General features: G+C 34.8%; 1 protein-coding gene across 5 annotated transcripts in view; it reads left to right on the top strand.

Annotated features, from left to right (window-relative positions):
• LOC134707018 (neurogenic locus notch homolog protein 1-like) overlaps positions 1-11590 on the top strand; it is a 64986-nt gene extending 53396 nt beyond the window's left edge. For all 5 annotated transcript variants that reach the window (XM_063566486.1, XM_063566482.1, XM_063566485.1 and 2 more), the window contains 10 exons: positions 364-1381; positions 1927-2102; positions 2668-3212; positions 3695-3849; positions 4149-4380; positions 4604-4697; positions 5038-5547; positions 6073-6220; positions 7034-7131; positions 7686-11590. In XM_063566486.1, coding sequence (XP_063422556.1) covers positions 364-1381; positions 1927-2102; positions 2668-3212; positions 3695-3849; positions 4149-4380; positions 4604-4697; positions 5038-5547; positions 6073-6220; positions 7034-7131; positions 7686-8876 — 4167 coding nt within the window. In that variant the 3' untranslated portion in view covers positions 8877-11590. The remainder of the gene's footprint in view (positions 1-363; positions 1382-1926; positions 2103-2667; positions 3213-3694; positions 3850-4148; positions 4381-4603; positions 4698-5037; positions 5548-6072; positions 6221-7033; positions 7132-7685) is intronic.
• The last annotated feature ends 12319 nt before the right edge of the window (positions 11591-23909 follow it).

The following is a 23909-nucleotide window of genomic DNA, read 5'->3' as shown; positions in this document are numbered from 1 at the left end:
CAAATGAAGTTCTTATTAGTGGTTTATCTAACTACATGCATGTTTGTATGAAGTAAACTAAAATTCATATAATACTCTTTAAAGAATGTTCAAATCAACCTGTTATTAGGAAACCACTCAAACAACAGCTCTTGCAATTTATTAAAATTTAAAAAAAACATTGGAACACAAAGTCTATGATCAATTTATGTGACAATGAAATAAAACACACTTATTAAAATGTGCAGTTTAATTATTTGAAGAAGAAAAATCAGATTAAATCATATCATATCATGTGGACTTTTTCCTAGTTTTATTTTATTGAAATTTCAATATTCATTACATATTGAGAAAGGGTATAATTAGTCATATTTCACATTTTAGGAATTTTTCGACTGGTGTGAGACTAATCCATGTAAGAATCGGGGTACTTGTATGCAGAATGCTAATGTTTTCGAGTGTACTTGTGCCCTTGGTTATACTGGTAAAGCCTGTGACATCAGTAGAATGACATGTGAAGCTGCAGCACAAAATAGGGGTCTTCAAGTCAGTCAGTTATGTCAAAATAGTGGAACATGTCGTAACACAGCTGATCATCATGTTTGTGATTGTAAAGCAGGATATGAAGGCAGTTACTGTGATATTGTTATCAATGAGTGTGCCTCAGCACCTTGCCAGAATGAGGCCACTTGTCATGATTTCGATGGATATTACCAGTGTACTTGTAAGTTAGGATTTCAAGGAACAAACTGTGATATCAATGTGGACGATTGTCAGAACCAGTCGTGTAACAATGGCGGAACATGCATTGACTTGGTTAATAAATTTGCATGCTTATGTCCACCTGGAACCAATGGATATTTCTGTGAAGTGAACCAACAAGATTGTTACAGTGGAGCATGTCACCATGGAGGTACTTGTATTGACAAAGTTGGAGGGTTTGAATGTCAGTGTAAGCCTGGATTTGTTGGAGATCAGTGTGAGGGAGACATAAACGAATGTGTCATCTACAAACCCTGTAATCCAGGAGGTACAAGAGCATGTGTTCAGCTGGACAATACATATAAATGTGAATGTAACCCAGGATGGATTGGAGAGAACTGTAGTACTGCTGTCAATTATTGTCAAACCAATCCATGTTTGAATGGAGGATCCTGTTCTAATGGGAAATCATCTCATGTGTGTACGTGTAGGTCAGGTTTTAGTGGACCAAACTGTGGAATTATCTCAGATTTCTGTACACCAAACAGTTGTTACAACAATGCTAGATGTGAGAATTATGGCTCTGGTTTTAATTGTATATGTTTGCCTGGTACAGAAGGTGAATTCTGTCAGTACGATGTTGTGAAAGAGTGCGAGTCCAATCCTTGTAGATATGGAGGATCCTGTATCGATAAACCAGGTAATTGTCCTATACTATGGTGGTCTTTTATAGGGGAGGGGTAAATACAGCACATGCCCAAAGTGTTGATCTTCAATTCGTTTTTTTTTGGGGGGGGGGGAGAAGGGGTTTGTTACTAAGTAATATAATAATGCATAATAAAAGTGAAAAAAAGTAAATACAGTCAATAAGATATTAAAATCACAAAATAATGTAGTAAATTTTGTCAGCATGCAAAAAAGCTGAATTGGTTATGAGTATAATTATTTGTAAAGTAACAACTTTATAACAACCGTTGCTATCTCTAGAAAGTTCATATAATTTTCCTGGATTTGGTTATTATATTTTAAATAGTTGATGTCATATGAAAATATCAAGTCACTTATTGCAGATGGAATAAACATTTGATGAATTCTCTTTAATTCCAATTTGTATGTACCTACATTATTTTAATATTTTTAAAGGCAAATTTCATAATATTTAAATAACATCAAAGCTTAAAACCTTTCTTATTTTTGGAAATGGATCATAAAGATATCAAGCTCATTCTGGGCATATTTTTTCAGGGTCTTATGAATGTTGGTGTCCAAGATATTCAACTGGTGTCAATTGTGAAGTATTTGACCTGAATGCTAACCCTGGATTAGGAAAAGCCACTGCCAGTCCACCTGTGACAGATCCCAAACAAGTTTACTGTAATGATGGAGGCTGCTCCTCTGTTGCAGGCGATGGCAAATGTGATGTAAGTTTATATTAGTTTAACATATCCTCTAATTGTATGTATTAAGACATAATACAGACACTAGACATTTGTGTTTAATATGAAATAAGTCTGAAATCACAGGTAGAACATTTCTTGTGGCAAATCTTGTACATTTAGACTATACTTAGTACTGTATTCATCATTGATCATGTTAATCTAATCCATCATGAAAATGATTTTCTTTTTTAAGAGAGCTGTCCCAAAGAATAAGGGATCATTTCTGGATAATTTAACAAAAACAAGCTTTGCATCTTTTTTACCTACATGTTCAAATGTGTGAAGAATGATAATTAAGGTGATGAATTTTCTAAAATTAAATGAAGAAATACATGTTTCAATATTGATAGCAATTTACTGTTTTTTGGACATGGCTGTAAGAAGTAAAATCACAAAAATGCTGAACTTAGAGGAAAATCAATTCGGAAAGTCACACTGAACAAAGGCACACTGAATAATGTCATTATTACAAATGTTTACAATCATAACGATTATTCCCCACACAATTTTTTTTTTAAATACTTAACCTTAAGCCCTTTAATTTCAGTCTAATTGTAACTACATGGCTTGTCAGTATGATGGAGGAGACTGTTCCCTTGGTGTTAAAGATCTCTGGAAGGACTGTCTGGCCCCAATAAATGGTGTCTACTGCTCTGAAGTGTTCCAGGATGGTAAATGTGACGAGGCCTGTAACTCTGAGGACTGTTTATTTGATGGCAATGATTGTATGGGTAGTCCCACATGTAACCCCAACTTTAAGTCCTACTGCGAGGAGAACTATGGCAATGGTCACTGTGATCAGGGATGTAATAATGCTCCGTGTAACTGGGACGGCAACGATTGTAATAATCCCACTCCTATGAACAACTTAAAAGGCACGATGGTGATATTCATGATGTCTACAAAAGATAATTTCCTGATAAATTCCAATGAATTCCTACGTAACATGGGCCTCTTGTTGAATGTTGTGATCAAGATAAAGAAGGATGCTAATGGAAATTTTATTATAAAACCTTGGTCTTCAAATGGGCTCCATAGAGAGAAGAGGTCTGTTATCAACAGGATCAAAAGAGAGATAGTTCAGACTGAAGGGTAAATATTGTTTCATAGTCCCAAGTTTATACTCTAGTAAGGACAGACATGATTTTAATATTGTAGAATAGTGAAAGAAAAGTTTGCATAAAAAAATTTGGTATCCAAATACATGTGATTTCTATGTCGAACTATGAATAAAAGGAGATTTTATAAATGTTATCTGGAATGAAGGAGACATTTGGGCAAAATTAGTTTTTCTATTTTAAACTGGATTTCAAAAGGAAAAATTAGATTGGTGATTTAAGGTGGCTAGGCGACCAACAAACAGTTACTTTAGGAACTTTCATTATTGCATTGTTTAATTAAAGTATGCTAACATTGTGGCAGAATAGTCACTAAATTTATAACAACTGACACTTTAGTTTTGTTAGTAATGTCATATTACTATATGATATAGATAATATAATTCCTGATATCCTGGATGGTCATCAAATTTTATTCCTTTCATGAAGCATAATCTTTGTTTTTTTGTTTCACAGAATTGAAGTACATCTTGAATTGGACAGTAGCCAGTGTAGAACCAATCCTTCCATGAAGTGCTTAACTAAAATCGATTCAGCAGTACAGATTATAGCAGCTCAAAAGAACCAATCATGGTCACATGGTGGTCCAACCATCAGTAGAGTTTCAAGTGGTAAGTCAAAAAAGTTATTGAGTCATGTTAAGATATACATAAAAAAATCTTTAATATAAATAAAATTGAGAATGGAAATGGGGAATGGTTTTGATCATTGTTGAAGGCTGTACAGTGAAAAGTTTAAATCTTTGTTCCTTATTCTATTGTTGATAGTTGCATCATTTGCAATCCCACCATATCACCTGTAATAAATAATATTTCTGCGATAGAATTAATTATATATTTAAAACATATTTTTCAGTGTCATTGAACAACATTTTATCCCCTGAATAATTATTGGTTGTTTCCTATTTCAGAAGATGTAGATGGTCCTGGTACAACAGAATCTTCATCATACCAAACAATGTACATTGTTGTTGCATGTGGTGGTATTCTGGTCTTAGCCATCCTTGTAATTGTTGTTTTGTCCAGAAAGAAGGTGGCACGAGGCATTACCTGGTTCCCTGAAGGATTTTTCTCCAACAATAATAGTTCTAAGGCTCCTGGACCAAGGGCATCAAAGAGACGAGTTCCAGATGGTGAAGAAAAGTAAGAAGTTTTATATTTGATATGTTTTTGCATGAAAAGGCACAGCACATTTAATCATTTTTATCCTCTTTTTGTATGAACATTTTAAAGGAGATTTCTATGTTAACATTTACATTTCAAGACAAAATTGTTTAAAAAATGAGAGAGAGAGAAAAATTGTGAATGTTAGCTGTACTTATTGAATTTTATTCAGCAGTTATAACCAAAATTCTTTTATTTGTAGGAAAGGTAATATGCCACAATTTGATGGTTTGACTGGTGCAACAACTCCACCATGGAATGATGAAGAAGATGAATCAAAGGCAAAACGTATCAAGGTAATATATTATAGGATACAGTTCAATTTAGATCAGTGTAGAAATATATATTGTATAAAGATAATATAATAAAATAATCTGCTGTTAGGATTGAGATTTTACACATTTTACAAGTGTTTATTAATTTAAGGTACTCAATGCTTTATTTAAACAATGATCTATCAATCTAAGCTAAATTTTAATTTTGATATCTCGAGTAGGTGAGTTGAAAACAATATGCATTGTTATATATTTATTTCAGCTATCTAATTTATATTTTAGTATTCTACCGAGAAATAACCTCTCAAGATTTTCTTTCCCTCTTCTAAAACATTGAAATAATAAATACTCGATATTTCAGATGGAGCAAGATTGTGAAGTTTTAGAACAGAATTTAGATGGGGATAAAGACCAGAGACAATGGACACAGCAGCATCTAACAGCAGCTAACATTCCAAATGATTCAATGCTTGCTTTGACTCCTCCTGACGACTGTGATCACACTAGAGTTAGGGATATAGATGTACGAGGACCTGACGGCTTTACCCCTCTAATGTTGGCAGCTTTCCGTGGAGGAGGATATGATGTTGGAGATAATGAATCCAGTGGATCTGGTGGATCAGGTTCTTCTGACAGTAGGGATTCAGAAAACTGTGCGGATTACATACAGGCATTGTTAACACAAGGTGCTTCAGTGGACCTTGCTACAGATAGGACTGGAGAAACAGCGTTACATTTGGCATCTAGATATGCCAGGTCTGATGCTGCTAAGATACTGTTAGATGCTGGAGCTGACCCTAACCAGCCAGATATTCAAGGACGAACACCTCTACATTCTGCAGTGGCTGCTGATGCACAAGGGGTTTTCCAGGTGAGATTATTTAAAAGATTGAATTATCCCAAGGACATAACCATTTAAAACCAAAATTTAATAAGAATTTTTTTGTCAAAAAGTATATGAATCTGTTAAAAAACACTGATGTATATATAATAAAGATGCGTTATGATTTTGCCCATGAGACTACTCTTCAATGCATGTCAATATTTTAATATGGAATACCGGTAAGCCATACATTTAAATTATTAGTATATTTGGAGGAAAAATAATAAATACAGCATACTGACAACAAAAGAAAATAATGTTCACAACTACCTGACTGCACAGTCTTCATTAAAGGTGTTCTATGGCAAATATTGCTAAACATACAATTATTCAAGCAAGAAATAAAATTTTGATTTTCTGAAGAAGAAAAAAAATCTTTGTTTACATATGAATATGAAAATTATGGTATTAGTGGTTGCCTTTGTTGATAAAAGTTCTTACAGGTATATTATGTTAGCAAAAGTTTACATGTATGATTATTGAATTTGATCCCTAAAATTTCTATATTTACAGATTTTATTAAGAAACAGAAGTACTAATTTGAATGCAAGAATGGAGGATGGTGCCACACCTCTTATAATGGCAGCTCGTTTAGCTGTAGAAGGAATGGTGGAAGATTTAATAGGAGCTGATGCTGATATAAATTCTGCAGATGAATACGGTAAAATATTTTTTGGAATATAGATAGAAATAGTTATATATAAACAAACAAAAAGTTAAATGGTAAAATCATAAAATAAAGGTCTGGATACTGTTTTAATAAATTATTGATATGAATATGTTTGGGGAATACAAAAGTATATAAGATGCAATAAAATAATTGATAAAATTCTAGTTAGTGTTTGATGCACATTGATTTAATTGCACCAGAATCCTCAGAGCTGAAATGCTTAAAAGTTTGAGAATGAAAAAAACAGGAAAAATCAAATGAAATGGTCTAAAAGGAACAGCTTCAACTTTCTGAAGTAACCACTGCATGAGGGAGTTTAAGCTTAAATGTTACTGCATGTGGAACCTTAAGTTTTTTAACAATTGTAGTTGCTCGTAATCTATTCACAAAAACAAAGGAAATACTTATTCTTGATACATTAAATTCTTACAAATACACCATATTAATTTGTATAACTTTATAGCATATGAGAAAATCCTATCCAACTACACTATTTATAAAATCTTATATCCTATCCAACTACACTATTTATAAAATCTTATCCAACTACACTATTTATAAAATCTTATCCAACTACACTATTTATAAAATCTTATATATAAGCCACTTTACTGAAAGTTGAAACATGAAAAGACAAGATACTGAGCTAGAGTGAATAGTATTAGTTCAGTTTACTGATGAATTACAAAATGTTCTAAACATGTAGATGTTAAACTTTTTTAAAATACAAATTATTAATGTAAATTAAGCAAAAAGCCTTGGTATATATAACATAACATTAGATAATGTTTTTTTTCAATACAGGGAAAACCGGTTTACATTGGGCTTCAGCTGTCAACAACTTCACTGCAGCACAGGTATTGTTACAGCATGGAGCTAACAGGGATGCACAAGACCTTAAGGTAAATATTAACTCTAAATAAGTCCGGAGCAAACACAGATAGATAGGAAAAGACAAGTTAATACTATTCTAGTGGTTTACGATGTGATTACATTTACATTCAGCATAAAATGATATTGAAAAGAAATTTAATAGCTAAAGGACACCATCAGTATTTCTAGTACAGAATTAATACAAACTAAAACACTTCACACAAGTAAAGTATTACAAAAAGAAGGAAAATCACCAGCATCAAAAGAGCAATAGCTTTTGAATACATATATTATTCAATATTACAACTAAAAGGAGTGAAACTTGAGTGATATAGCAATTATTCAAGTAATATATTACATACAATAAGATTTACAATCTACACTAATGTACAAAACAGCAGTTATTTTTATTCTTTGTTTAATTTTATTTTGTGAATGCAAGTATTACAATCACTTTATTTATAGAAAACTTGTACTTGTGTGGGGTAAGTCATAAAATATATGTTAACTTCTCTATAGCATTTAAATCTGTTAGCAAATCTGATATTGATAAAACAAAACTAGCAATTCTTTTTTATTTCAGGATGAGACACCTTTATTTTTAGCTGCACGTGAAGGAGCCTTCGAATCTGCTAAAATACTACTTGAACATTATGCCAATCGTGATATAACTGACCACATGGATAGGTTGCCACGTGATATAGCAAGTGAAAGAATGCATGGGGATATCTTACAATTATTGGACGAGTACTGCATCAGTAGTCCCATGTCTTTACCTACATCACCAAATGGCTTGCACTTTATGCAGCAAAAACCTTCAAAAATGAAGCAAAAGAAATCTAAGCACAATAATGGACTTGGAACTCCACTTACACATAATGGAGCATTAATGAATGGTGTTCACCAAAAAAGAACTAAATCCAAGAAGAAATCTTCTAAAGGAAATGCACATTCTCAAATCAGTGAGGGATCTATTGGATCTACTGTCTCACCAGGAAATTCAATTCCGTCTCCTTTGGATTATGAGCGTACTCCTCCACCATACGACAGTATGTATGGTAATGGACAAAACTTCTTACAGCAACAGACATTACAGCAGTCTATTGAAGAACTGCAGAAAAACTGTGCAATGAATCAAGTGCTAGACATTCAGAATCATAATGATAATAATTATCATCGGAATTGTTATGATAAAACTATTATGGATCAAGAGTATGCTCTGTGGCATCAAGGACATCAAAATTCACAAATGAATCCACAACATTCTCAGCCATCAAATATTCCAACACCACCACAAAACATCCCATCTAATCCTAGTCCCCTTGGCAAAATATCACCATCAAAACCACCTAAAAACTTGCCAACGTCACCTACTCATATTCAGGCAATGCAGCAACGAGCGCAACAACAACGTGCAAATGGAAGTCCACCTAATAAACAGACTGATTTAACGTGTTCATTTCAGAATAAAAATCATAGTGAACCCATGCCATTCACAACATTTGGCAGAGGGATGCAAAAACATTCAACCCCTCAACAGCCAATGTACTTAGAACAATTCCCTACTCCTCCATCAACACACAGTATGGGATCACCGCCACAGATGATTCATCAACCAGTGCTACCAGATCATTATCTCACACCATCACCAGATTCACCTGGACAGTGGTCAAGTTCATCGCCTCATTCAGCGCATAGTGATTGGTCGGAGGGTATCTCCAGTCCAGACCAAAATGTACGGACGACACTTACACAACCACCTGTATTTTTATAACATTATCAGTCATTTTATTGTTTTTATTTTTCTCTGTCTCTCTTTCTCTGTTGTGAGAGAGAGTATTTATATATGCATTTATTTTGTATTTCATTATGATATAAGTATTGTCTGGTAATGATAACGTATATATGTTTAAGTTGACCATGACACTCATCATATTTTTTCTTTTGAAAAAACTAACTCTCCTTTATGATAGTTAAGTAACATATAGAACAAGAGACTTGAAACATAGGACTTTGAATTTTGTGCATCTTTCTATGAACTTTGAACAAATTTGCATTAAAGAAGACTTTTGTATTACACATTTTGTTAAAATTTTTACTTTTTGTTAAGGTATATATTTTTTTTATTGTTAACTGCCATTTTTCATCTTCATGTGTACAAACTATCATTTCATCTATAAGCACAGGAAAGTGCCATCAAAGTGTTATATTGAACAATTTGTATATAAATTCATCTTTTTATTGAAAATATTGAAGCTTGTCTCTAATTTTGTCATATGATACCTGGAATTTTTGCACTATTTTTATAAACAAAAAAGTAAATATATTTACTTGGATTTTTTTCTGAAGTAAATGATATAGTTAAATAATCAGGACGATATTAAACAAAGTTCCAATAATTTTTATATACTCAGTCCAGGCAACCGTCAAATTTAAAGGTATTATTTACTGCTCACTTAAATTTAGGCCAGTATGTATTTTCAAATAAATCTGTATACATGTTTTTCATGACAGTTTCATTTTACTTGAAAAAGAGTTCACTAGATTTTCATGTAAGGGGAGGCAACTTTTGACCCAAAAAAATATATTTTTCTAAATAATGCCCCCTTGTCTGGCTTGAAATAACTCAGAAAGATTCTTTTGCAACAAGATATTCAGCATTTATTTGGAAATAGATGCATTCAGGTGTTTTCATTGGAGATGTGAGATTTGAAATAAATGACACAAATTAAAGCGAATATATGTAAACAAATTGGTGCATTTAAAATTGTAATATGTATATAGAAGATGTTTTTGTTGTTATTTTACAGAATTTTATTGTGAGATTTTTATCAGCTTTGCAATTTATGTATGTATTGAAAATGAACAATTTGATTTTTATGGACAATTTTATTTGTACCCACCTTAGATTTTTATATATAATATTTTGATTTTAAAACTCCCACCTTTTAAACTTCGTTTTAAAACATAATAATATACTTAAAACTTTAACCCACTGTTTCATTTGATTTGAGAACTTTTAAAAAGTATATGTCAGATCATGTTAAATCATGCTCCGTTTGATCTCAGAAAATGTGGACCAAAAATACTTATATGTGTTAGACAAAGCAGAAACGCTGCAAAAAGTTCATTGACTGTTTTTTTGTTTTCGTCGTTTTTTAATTTAGATGTTTATAGTTCAACTTTCATGATAAGGTGAACAGCAGAGTAAATTAGTAGGTCATGGTAATGTGAACAGCAGAGTAAATTAGTAGGTGATGATAAGGTGAACAGCAGAATAAATTAGTAGGTATTGAAATGTCATTGCTCAGTAAAATTATTAAGAAAAGAAAAGGAAACAAATACAAAAGTTTGGGTTTTTTTAATTATAAGTAGGGTATTCTGTTTATTTCCTACTTTATTTGAAACAATGTTTTCTTTTACAATTAGGAATGATTTGATCAGTTTTCAGAATTGATGATATTAAAGTAAATGAGAAAACAATCAAACAACTTCGACATGAGGTTAAATATGCAAAATAGTAGTTTTGTATGAAGTGATTTATATATTCAGTGAGAAGTTGCATGATATTTAACATTTAAAAAGCATTCAAAGCCATATTTGCTGTTTAAAATCTTATAGATGTTTTCAATTTAATAGATAGAGGCTTACTTTCTGCGGAAGACCCTCATGTGAAGTCAAGATTATTTTTTTTTAAACTTGCTGTCGTAGGTGAACAATTCAGTTTCTTACAGACTTTAATATTTTTTTTCTGATGAAGCAATTTATATTTTTAATTTTGTTTTTGTTTTTTTCTATTTTGGCAACTACTGATATTTTTCATTTCCCCCTTGTACCACATGATCTCTTGAACAATACGCATTTAACAAATCATTCCATTGTGCACAACATCATGGCTATTGGTAGCTTGTCCATTTTGTTTACTTTGTTTATTTTGATATTTTTGTAAAGATATTTGTTTAAAAAAATTGTTTTAAAAACATAAGCTGATGGAGAATTCTTTTGAGTGAGAAATTTGTATATTTTCTGTTAATAGTTACTAATTATAGAGTGCTAAATTTTACACTGATTTTTCAGTCAAATTTCTTCATGAACAAAAATAGATTTAATTTATAGAAACAAAAAGAAGCTGTGTAATGGAACTTTTAATTCCAGTTACTCTATAAGCCATACAGATCAAATTTGCAGTAAAACTTGTATTTTTCATAAAGGAATATACCATACTGTTTTTATTTTAAAATTACTTTAGCAGGTGCTATTTAGATTAAGGGAGTTATGACAGAATTCTTTCAAATTTTTGTATTTGGTATTATCAAAACATTTTCAATTTGTAAATACATTTTTTGCTTTATTTTTAGGGCATATAATTTTATGTTCTGTAAATTAAGTTATTGTTTGTAGCCGAAACACAAAACATCTGTTTATTATGTAGAAACAAGGTCACATGAAACCTTTAAAAAATTCAAAATAAAAAAGATATATTTAGAACTGGTTTTTCTTTTTCATTTATAGAACGAAAATATACCCAAAAAAAAAGTATTGACAACTGACCTGCCCCCAATAGAAGCACAAACTTATTGCATTTGAATATCAATTAATCTGTTAAAAAAAAAAGATTTGGTATGATTGCCAATGAGACAACTCTTCACAAGAGACCAAATGGCACAAAAATTATGTTATTGGTCACTACATGTTAACTTCCTTCAATAATGAGCAAAGCCCATACCTTATAGTCAGCTTTGAAAGGCCCTGAAATTACAAAAGTAAAACAATTAATTCCAATGAGAAAACTAATGGCTGAATTAATGTACAAAAAAATTAATGAAAAACAAATATGTAACACAGCAACAAACCACAACCACTGAATTACAGGCTCCTAAATTGGGACAGGCACATACATACAGATTGTTAGCAACTGTTGTTATTATCAACACAATATGTTCACCTAGTGGAATAGTAACTGCTGTCATTAGTAACAGAATAGGGTTACCTAGTGGAACAGAAAGTGTTGTCTTTAGCAACACAATAGGTACAACAAGTGCAACAGGAACTATTGTCAGTAACAACACAAAAGGTGCACCTCGTAGAACAAGAAATGTTGTCATTAAAAACACAATATATGCAAACAGTGTAACGGGAACTGTTAATTATAGTAAAACAATAGGTCCTCCTCGTGGAACAGGAAATGTTATCATTTGTAACACAATATGTTCACCTAGTAAAACATTAACTGTAGTTTTTTGTAGCACAATAGGTGCTGTTAGTGGGATAGGAACTGTTGTCATTAGCAGCACAACAGATGCACCTTGTGGAACCGAAACTGTTGTCATTGGCAACACCAAAGATTCACCTTGTGGAACAAAAACTGCTGTCATTGGCAATACAACAGAGGCACCTTGTGGAACCGAAACTGTTGTCATTGGCAACACCAAAGATTCACCTTGTGGAACAAAAACTGCTGTCATTGGCAATACAACAGAGGCACCTTGTGGAACAAAAACTGCTGTCATTGGCAACACAATAGGTACACCTTGTTGAACAGAAACTGTTGTCATTGGCAACATAACAGATGCACCTTGTGGAACAAAAACTGCTGTCATTGGCAACACAATAGGTACACCTTGTTGAACAGAAACTGTTGTCATTGGCAACATAACAGATGCACCTTGTTGAACAGAAACTGTTGTCATTGGCAACATAACAGATGCACCTTGTGGAACAGAAACTGTTGTCATTGGCAACACAACAGATGCACCTTGTGGAACAGAAACTGTTGTCATTGGCAACACAACAGATGCACCTTGTGGAACAGAAATTGTTGTCATTGGCAACATAACAGATGCACCTTGTTGAACAGAAACTGTTGTCATTGGCAACATAACAGATGCACCTTGTGGAACAGAAACTGTTGTCATTGGCAACACAACAGATGCACCTTGTGGAACAGAAACTGTTGTCATTGGCAACACAACAGATGCACCTTGTGGAACAGAAATTGTTGTCATTGGCAACACAACAGATGCACCTTGTGGAACAGAAACTGTTGTCATTGGCAACATAACAGATGCACCTTGTTGAACAGAAACCGTTGTCATTGGCAACACAACAGATGCACCTTGTTGAACAGAAACTGTTGTCATTGGCAACACAACAGATGCACCTTGTGGAACAGAAACTGTTGTCATTGGTAACACAACAGATGCACCTTGTGGAACAGAAACTGTTGTCATTGGTAACACAACAGATGCACCTTGTGGAACAGAAACTGTTGTCATTGGCAACACAACAGATGCACCTTGTTGAACAGAAACTGCTGTCATTGGCAACACAACAGATGCACCTTGTTGAACAGAAACTGTTGTCATTGGCAACACAACAGATGCACCTTGTTGAACAGAAACCGTTGTCATTGGCAACACAACAGATGCACCTTGTGGAACAGAAACTGCTGTCATTGGCAACACAACAGATGCACCTTGTTGAACAGAAACCGTTGTCATTGGCAACACAACAGATGCACCTTGTGGAACAGAAACTGCTGTCATTGGCAACACAACAGATGCACCTTGTGGAACAGAAACTGTTGTCATTGGCAACACAACAGATGCACCTTGTGGAACAGAAACTGTTGTCATTGGTAACACAACAGATGCACCTTGTGGAACAGAAACTGTTGTCATTGGCAACACAACAGATGCACCTTGTTGAACAGAAACTGCTGTCATTGGCAACACAACAGATGCACCTTGTGGAACAGAAACTGTTGTCATTGGCAACACAACAGATGCACCTTGTTGAACAGAAACTGCTGTCATTGGCAACACAACAGATGCACCTTGTGGAACAGAAACTGTTGTCATTGGCAACACAACAGATGCACCTTGTTGAACAGAAACCGTTGTCATTGGCAACACAACAGATGCACCTTGTGGAACAGAAACTGTTGTCATTGGCAACATAACAGATGCACCTTGTTGAACAGAAACCGTTGTCATTGGCAACACAACAGATGCACCTTGTGGAACAGAAACTGCTGTCATTGGCAACACAACAGATGCACCTTGTGGAACAGAAACTGTTGTCATTGGTAACACAACAGATGCACCTTGTGGAACAGAAACTGTTGTCATTGGCAACACAACAGATGCACCTTGTGGAACAGAAACTGTTGTCATTGGCAACACAACAGATGCACCTTGTGGAACAGAAATTGTTGTCATTGGCAACATAACAGATGCACCTTGTTGAACAGAAACTGTTGTCATTGGCAACATAACAGATGCACCTTGTGGAACAGAAACTGTTGTCATTGGCAACACAACAGATGCACCTTGTGGAACAGAAACTGTTGTCATTGGCAACACAACAGATGCACCTTGTGGAACAGAAACTGCTGTCATTGGCAACACAACAGATGCACCTTGTTGAACAGAAACTGTTGTCATTGGCAACATAACAGATGCACCTTGTGGAACAGAAACTGCTGTCATTGGCAACACAACAGATGCACCTTGTTGAACAGAAACTGTTGTCATTGGCAACATAACAGATGCACCTTGTGGAACAGAAACTGTTGTCATTGGCAACATAACAGATGCACCTTGTGGAACAGAAACTGTTGTCATTGGCAACACAACAGATGCACCTTGTGGAACAGAAACTGTTGTCATTGGTAACACAACAGATGCACCTTGTGGAACAGAAACTGTTGTCATTGGCAACACAACAGATGCACCTTGTTGAACAGAAACTGCTGTCATTGGCAACACAACAGATGCACCTTGTGGAACAGAAACTGTTGTCATTGGCAACACAACAGATGCACCTTGTTGAACAGAAACCGTTGTCATTGGCAACACAACAGATGCACCTTGTGGAACAGAAACTGTTGTCATTGGCAACACAACAGATGCACCTTGTTGAACAGAAACCGTTGTCATTGGCAACACAACAGATGCACCTTGTGGAACAGAAACTGTTGTCATTGGTAACACAACAGATGCACCTTGTGGAACAGAAACTGTTGTCATTGGCAACACAACAGATGCACCTTGTGGAACAGAAACCGTTGTCATTGGCAACACAACAGATGCACCTTGTGGAACAGAAACTGTTGTCATTGGCAACACAACAGATGCACCTTGTTGAACAGAAACCGTTGTCATTGGCAACACAACAGATGCACCTTGTGGAACAGAAACTGTTGTCATTGGTAACACAACAGATGCACCTTGTGGAACAGAAACTGCTGTCATTGGCAACACAACAGATGCACCTTGTGGAACAGAAACTGTTGTCATTGGTAACACAACAGATGCACCTTGTGGAACAGAAACTGTTGTCATTGGCAACACAACAGATGCACCTTGTTGAACAGAAACTGTTGTCATTGGTAACACAACAGATGCACCTTGTGGAACAGAAACTGTTGTCATTGGCAACACAACAGATGCACCTTGTTGAACAGAAACTGCTGTCATTGGCAACACAACAGATGCACCTTGTGGAACAGAAACTGTTGTCATTGGTAACACAACAGATGCACCTTGTGGAACAGAAACTGCTGTCATTGGCAACACAACAGATGCACCTTGTGGAACAAAAACTGTTGTCATTGGTAACACAACAGATGCACCTTGTGGAACAGAAACTGTTGTCATTGGTAACACAACAGATGCACCTTGTGGAACAGAAACTGCTGTCATTGGCAACACAACAGATGCACCTTGTTGAACAGAAACTGTTGTCATTGGTAACACAACAGATGCACCTTGTGGAACAGAAACTGTTGTCATTGGTAACACAACAGATGCACCTTGTGGAACAGAAACTGTTGTCATTGGCAACACAACAGATGCACCTTGTTGAACAGAAACCGTTGTCATTGGCAACACAACAGATGCACCTTGTGGAACAGAAACTGTTGTCATTGGCAACATAACAGATGCACCTTGTTGAACAGAAACCGTTGTCATTGGCAACACAACAGATGCACCTTGTGGAACAGAAACTGCTGTCATTGGCAACATAACAGATGCACCTTGTTGAACAGAAACCGTTGTCATTGGCAACACAACAGATGCACCTTGTGGAACAGAAACTGTTGTCATTGGTAACACAACAGATGCACCTTGTTGAACAGAAACTGTTGTCATTGGCAACACAACAGATGCACCTTGTGGAACAGAAACTGTTGTCATTGGCAACACAACAGATGCACCTTGTTGAACAGAAACTGTTGTCATTGGCAACACAACAGATGCACCTTGTGGAACAGAAACTGTTGTCATTGGCAACACAACAGATGCACCTTGTTGAACAGAAACCGTTGTCATTGGCAACACAACAGATGCACCTTGTGGAACAGAAACTGCTGTCATTGGCAACACAACAGATGCACCTTGTGGAACAGAAACTGTTGTCATTGGCAACACAACAGATGCACCTTGTGGAACAGAAACTGTTGTCATTGGCAACACAACAGATGCACCTTGTTGAACAGAAACTGTTGTCATTGGCAACACAACAGATGCACCTTGTGGAACAGAAACTGTTGTCATTGGCAACACAACAGATGCACCTTGTTGAACAGAAACCGTTGTCATTGGCAACACAACAGATGCACCTTGTGGAACAGAAACTGCTGTCATTGGCAACACAACAGATGCACCTTGTGGAACAGGAACTGTTGTCATTAGCTACACAACAGGTGCACTAAGTGAAATAGGAACTGTTTACCCTACTGAAAACTCTGAGCTCAACCATTGTTTTAGTAGGGTTTTAATGCACCCACCGAAGGCGGCATTCTTATTACCACATAACACAGATGTGAATTAGACATAAACTGCCTTTCAAGCGCTTCTGTATTTTGATTTGTATGGCTCCTTGAAAAACATTTAGTGTGCCCTTAGTAATTCTTCATCTATTCACTAGGTAACGAGTTTGCACTTTATAAATACAGCTGATCCGCAATCCAGACCTCTTAGGGACATAACTTGGGAATTTTACCACTATAAATACAGTTGGTTAGAAGTCAAATTTAAGTTTCAGGCTGACCCAAAGTAAAAGGTGGGCTAGCACGGAATTTTGGTATAAGACTAAAATTCGAGGCATATGGAAGTTGAAAATATGCCATGTATTGACCTATGCAAAAAAGTAGTCCATATGAACTTTCCATTTCAGGTTGTAACTTTTTATGATTTATTTTAGTAAAAGGATCACAGCTTTAGCTGTAAAAAGAGTTCCTGTTTTAAATTGCATTGTCTATACTTACAGAAGTGCAACCTACATCTATCCCTCCGTTTGTCCATACAAAATGTTTCTTGAAGGTACCGTGTGTGTCCTCAGCTTCATTGTAATAACTTGTAGGGATAGAAGATATGGGGAATGGGAAGAAGGCTATCTTTGGGTCAACATATCATAGGTCAAGGTCTATGCTACTATAAAATGGGATATTGTTGCTGGATGGTAACTCAGTTATCTTTGCTTTATTGAAATAAAACTTGTATGCAGACGAAAGATATCGGAAAGGTGATAAGTCTATTGATTTTGGGGTCAATAGGTCAAGGATAATGTCCCTTATATCCAAATTAGAAAAAAATATAATGAAAAACGTTTTTTCAGGATGGTGACTTTAGTTACCAATATCGATTGGAAGGGAACTTGAACAGATAAAGATATATATGGAAAGACGCTTATTGACTTTATGTTAAACTGGTCGAAGTTCAAGGTCACTGTTAGTATGATAAAAATATCAGTGGAGCATATATCCAGGAGGGAAAAATAGCAAAACATGATTAAAAATAATAGTAGGACATGTTGGTTTTCTCTCCAATCATACGAAAGTACAATATGGGTTTTATTCTACTGTACGATTTGTGTATTTCTTATCGTTGAATGCTGTACAGTAGCATAATGCTTCCACTGACCTTATTTGAACTCTGGTGGATAGTTTTCTCATTGCCAATCAAAACCAAATACTCTAATTTCAATAAATTGTTTGCACCCCTTGAAATAATAGCCTTTTTCCTTAGCATGTAGCATCAGCGGGCAATGCATGACTTCCATGTTTTTGCTAAATCATTTGTTTGTGTAAATTCGTGCTTCGAAATGATATGTATGTACAATGCCGATGATGGTGTTACAGGGACTTGTGAAACATGGTATTGAAAAAAGATAAATAATCATATTAGAGTTGGCACCATATATTACACATTATACATCATACAATGAAGAGAATATGTGTGATGTTTGTACTGGATAATTTCAATGAGTGATAAACCACTATGATATATGATGGAGGGAATTGACTGACACATAGAAACTGAAAAAGATCTCTGACCCGTCTCCGAGCTTCCGGATGAATCTTATTGATAGTATATATCTAATGCATCTATGTGTTTTTCTTTGCTTTATGCACTATATGTTTTAATGGCACAATGACCAAAATTAACAAGTAAGATAGTATCATCACGTCTTTCGTCCGTTAATTTTTATAAAAGAAAAAATAATCTGAAACTAAGAGTCCAATTAATCTGAAACTAAGAGTCCAATTAATCTGAAACTAAGAGTCCAATTAATCTGAAACTAAGATGAAAACTTAACCACATTGGGGGTAGAAATCTTGTTTACAAAATGTGTTAATGATACCATCTGCCATCTAACATGACTGGATGACTACAGATGGAGAAAATCTGATAAGGAGCAGTTTAGAAATGTTTGCTTTTCCCTATTACCTTAGTCACTATGATGGATAGAAAGAAAATCTAAACAGCAAAAAAATGATAAACAAGACCTCCCAGATCTTCCGATTTTTACAAAATAGTAGGTAGAAATAGTCGTTATAGAAGTTTTTGCCTTTATTTTGTGTATAATGAAAAACTGCAAACAGAAAAACATTATCAACAAATCAAGATCTGCATATGCTTTTACCTATATTTTGGCATTGCACAAGGTAGTGTGTGTCTCGGAATGTTAATGACGTCTTTACACTAAATCCGTTGGATGTGAACTGATAGATACCTTAGTCTTTAAACTTAGACTATATGAGTAATCTAACTTCGGTGCTATATGTCTCTTGTTTTGTGATAGTTGTTGTGTACCCCGTACCGATTTTTTTTCGGTTTAGCCAACTGGAACTTACTGTTACGTTAGGGAAGGGTTCCGCACTCACAAACATGTTTTATGCTGCCACATTCTTTATAATATTAGTCTGTTCCAAGTCAGGAGGCCTGTCTTTGTTTCATGTATGTTATACTAGTATTTGTTTTTTCTTAAATTGTTTTGTTATAAATTATAAATTATTAGTCGACTCCTTATATTAAAAGATTATTTCGCTGAAATTACAATGTTTTCCCATTTTTGTATTTGGAGTAAATACTATTAAAGTAGAAAGGAAAAGACTGTCAACAGAAAAATCGGCGAACTTCAGTGAGGACAGCTAGTAGTTAAGTGAGGACAGCTAGTAGTTTAGTGAGGACAGCTAGTAGTTAAGTGAGGACAGCTAGTAGTTAAGTGAGGACAGCTAGTAGTTTAGTGAGGACAGCTAGTAGTTTAGTGAGCTAGTAATTTAGTGAGGACAGCTAGTAGTTAAGTGAGGACAGCTAGTAGTTTAGTGAGGACAGCTAGTAGTTAAGTGAGGACAGCTAGTAGTTTAGTGAGGACAGTTAGTTGTTTAGTGAGGACAGCTAGTAGTTTAGTGAGGACAGCTAGTAGTTTAGTGAGGATAGCTAGTAGTTTAGTGAGGACAGCTAGTAGTTTCACTTCTGTTTCGAGACGAATACAATTACTAGACTCGGAACAAAGTATGAAGCAATATGATATAATGTTTACATAAAAATGGAGTTATGATATAATTGCCAATATGATAACTACATATAAACCAACAAAATGTGACACTATATTCAATAATATAGCCCCTTATGATTAATATTGAAAATGGATAAATTGTTGACGCACATTACCATAATTAGAATTTCCTTTATACTCCACATAAAGCCTAAATTCACACTTTAATTGTTAGTCAAAATAATGAACCATATTTTCGAGAGTATATATATAATACAATAACAAAATTCGTTGATGCATTTGTAGCCTGCTGCTCGGTCACCACTATCAGGTAAGATTTTGCTTGATTATATCACTATACCACTATCAGATAAGATTGTGCTTGATTATTTCACTATACCACTATCAGGTAAGATTATGCTTGATTATATCACTATACCACTATCAGGTAAGATTATGCTTGATTTTATCACTATACCACTATCAGGTAAGATTATGCTGGATTATATCACTATACCACTATCAGTTAAGATTATGCTGGATTACATCACTATACACTATCAGGTAAGATTATGCTTGATTATATCACTATACCACTATCAGGTAAGATTATGCTTGATTATATCAAACACTAGAACACACCCGTGATATCGCGGGTCTGTGACTGAATCAACGAATATAACCATGCGTTAGCCTTATTTTAGTATTGGTATTGTCATCTGATAAAGTCATGCAGATTATAGAATGCACAGTTTTCTCTGCTTTCAACATCTTTCTGTTTGAACCCGTCGACCTGGAACTTATCAATTACTGGTATTATTAATTTTATTTGGAAAACAAAAAGGGCCTGGAAAGGAGTATTTTTAAACCAACAGCATTGTCCTTTATGAGTTGAATAAAGTTGAATTCTTTGATTCGTTGTTTTACGTCATTCCGGCTGACAAATTGAAAACTGTACATGCTGTACCTATACGCCTTATTTTAAGTCCAGATTTTTATTATTCATATTGTCATCTTAGAAAGTCATACTGATTAAAATACTACAATCGGGAACAATGTGACAATGATTGAATTTAGTAGTGTCAACCCTGTGATTACGACCCGTGTATATAGCGAAATCCTAAATACAGCGTTTGGTGGTGCGCCTTTCAGATGCGGAACGTACAGATAAGGTAATATGTAACAGGGGAATACACTATTGGTATCGGTATCGGATTCGACCCGGAACTTCTTAATTATTGGCAATATTAATTATGTGGAAAACAAAAGGGTCTGGAGTGGTGTAATTTTTAATCAACAGCGTTGTACTATATTAGTTATATATAAAGTTGAATTCTTTGATTCATCTTTTGTACGTGATGACGGCTGACAAATTGGACCTCATAATTTTAGTATTATAGATATGCTCGAATATATCTTCACCAACAGTCTCGTGTGCAGTGGTAGATCCAGGGGATGCGCGTGTGATCCGGGGTTGGAACACCCTCTTGTTTACGATCAATTCGAATTTAAATGGGGAAATTAAGTTGGAACCCCTATATTATCCTGGGTTTGGAATCCCCTTTTTAAAAATTGCTGGATCCGTCCCTGGTGTGTTCACGGTTTTAATTTCCTTGCGGAACTATTGAAGGTGTCATGCATTTGGCGAAACATTTGACCAGATTATTCTGCGTAATATTATTGCTTGTTTGATACAAAATTTGCACCAATAATGATAACATCTAAAAGCTAATGAGAAAAAGAATTTAAGTGCTATGGATATACGCGTCATAGACAACTACTCAACAATAAGAAAAAAAAACTATACTAATTTTAAGTTTCATAACAGACAAAGCTGATCTGAAAAATTTCGTTTTAAAACAAAATCAAAATATATAACTTTTCAAATAAAATTCATATTCTGATAACTTATATAGACAAATAACTGAACTAACACTCCTCTCTATGATAATGTTGATGTCCTTAATTACTAAATAGATACTGAAAGAAGTTCAACACGCATACTTGTGCAAGGTATGTACAGAGGCGGATTTATAGGGTTATTTCGGGGGAGGCCCCCCCCCCCCCTTTGCGAAAAAAAACCTAGTTGGTTATATAGGGAATCACTGAAGCGGACAGATAGTTGGCCCCCTCTTATGAAAATAGGATCCGCCACTGATGTAAGTGCTTAAATTGTATGATAACAGTTTAAATGCAAGTAAAATACAATGACACATTCAGTGGTAGAATATGGAAGAATGATGTGACCAAATTGGCAATTTCGCGTTTGAATTTTCAAATTCATTTCGCGTGTTTTCAACATGGTTACTTCTGTTACTCTTCTCGTATATGTATCTTTGGTGATCATAAAGGCTTAAAAGGACTTTGTTGCAGATTTATATATTATTGAAGATTAAATGTTTACCTCTTATCACCTCTGGATGTCTTGGTTATATTTGATTATTGTTGTCGTATGTTTGACTTTTTTCATCATTCTTTCTTAACGTGTATCATTTGAATACATCATAAGGATTCCCAATTGGAAATCAAATATGAATAACACACATCTTCATTCATTCGAAGCAATCGCCAATGAAATATCCACACGCGTTAGGGACGACATAAAAAAATCAATGAAGGATAAAAACATAATTCAAATAGTTTGGGGGTAGGGGGTCAAATTGCTGCAAGTTTTGTATAAATTGACATCGATTTAACACATATCCTTATTGGTCAATCATTTTTTTCCCAAATGAAGTTAATAAGGGGTAAAGGGGGTGGGGGTATGGGGGGTCAGTGAAAAAACTATATGAGTTAAGTTTTTTATCCTTCATATTGAACTTTTGATATCGTCCATTAGTTCTTGACAATTTTTTTCTCATTTCAGGATGGAATGTTTAAGATACCGATATTTTGTTTTACTGTACATATGTTTTCATACATGCATCAGAAGTAACGAGGGATTCCGATTGTTTGAAATTCCCCCTAATAATGGTCTTCCTGAAGACATAGAGACAAATGCTGACGTTAATCTAATTGGTATGTCAAATTAGTATATGGTACTTACTTCCTATTTTTTTCTGCTTTGGAGTTTGCGTTCAGTATATAAACTCCCAATCTTGCTTTTTTCCCTTCAGTTCATATTTTATAACACTGCTTATCATTAAGCTTCGCCCTTTCCAAATGCCGATTGCTTAAATATTTTAGCCAAATTGCAGTTTGAATTCATTCCTACAAACTAATCAACTGGTGTAGGCCAAAACAGATTTTGTTTTTTTTTCTCCAAAATAACGAAATGCATGATCTACTTTGTTAAACTAAGTTCCCTTAGGACTATTGTGCACCTTTATTCATTGGCATAACCTTTCCATTGTAGATTACAAGGTGAACTTGTCAGGGAAAGATTTATACATGTACATAGTGCAGGCTTTGAAAAGCGACAGACCATTTGGTGAGAGTCTTAGAAAACAGATGCAGGCCTTGAGATTCGGAAAATGATACTCTTCATTCAATAAATGTTGTGTTCAAATAAGCTTTGTCTGTTCTGTTTTACTGCATCGTTTTATATAAAAATGGCCCGTTTATATTTTGAAATTATAAAGAAATTAAGGTTTCTACTCCATCAGGCAAAGTTGGCCATAACTGGATTTGACTACTAGTATTTTGTTTACGTATTTTTTTGTCATAAAGCCTTTGAACAGTCATCCTCGGCTTTGAGCGTTCCTGATGGAGGTAACTCCAGAAAAGTGCTTCGGACGCATAGAATTATTTAACATGTTGTTTTTTTTTTTTTAAATTCTATTCAACAGGATTTTGAAAAAATCTATTCAGAAAAATATCGTCTCTTGTCGCAGATTCGGATCACAGGGGTTGAAACTTTTCTCATCAATTTGCCGCTGATCCATTCATTGTCTGTCGTCTGATAGGAACCTCAAACAAAATACATGTATCCTCATTTGAAACCGCTGGGTGAAATGAAACTAAATTTGACTTATAACATCCTTATAGTGGTGTAAGCTACCTGTGATCTTTTATTAAACGA

The sequence above is a fragment of the Mytilus trossulus genome, chromosome 2 (genome assembly GCF_036588685.1).
Source record: "Mytilus trossulus isolate FHL-02 chromosome 2, PNRI_Mtr1.1.1.hap1, whole genome shotgun sequence".
NCBI lineage: Eukaryota > Metazoa > Mollusca > Bivalvia > Mytilida > Mytilidae > Mytilus > Mytilus trossulus.
Note: the sequence above shows the minus strand (reverse complement) of the source record. Positions and strands in the feature narration are given on the sequence as shown.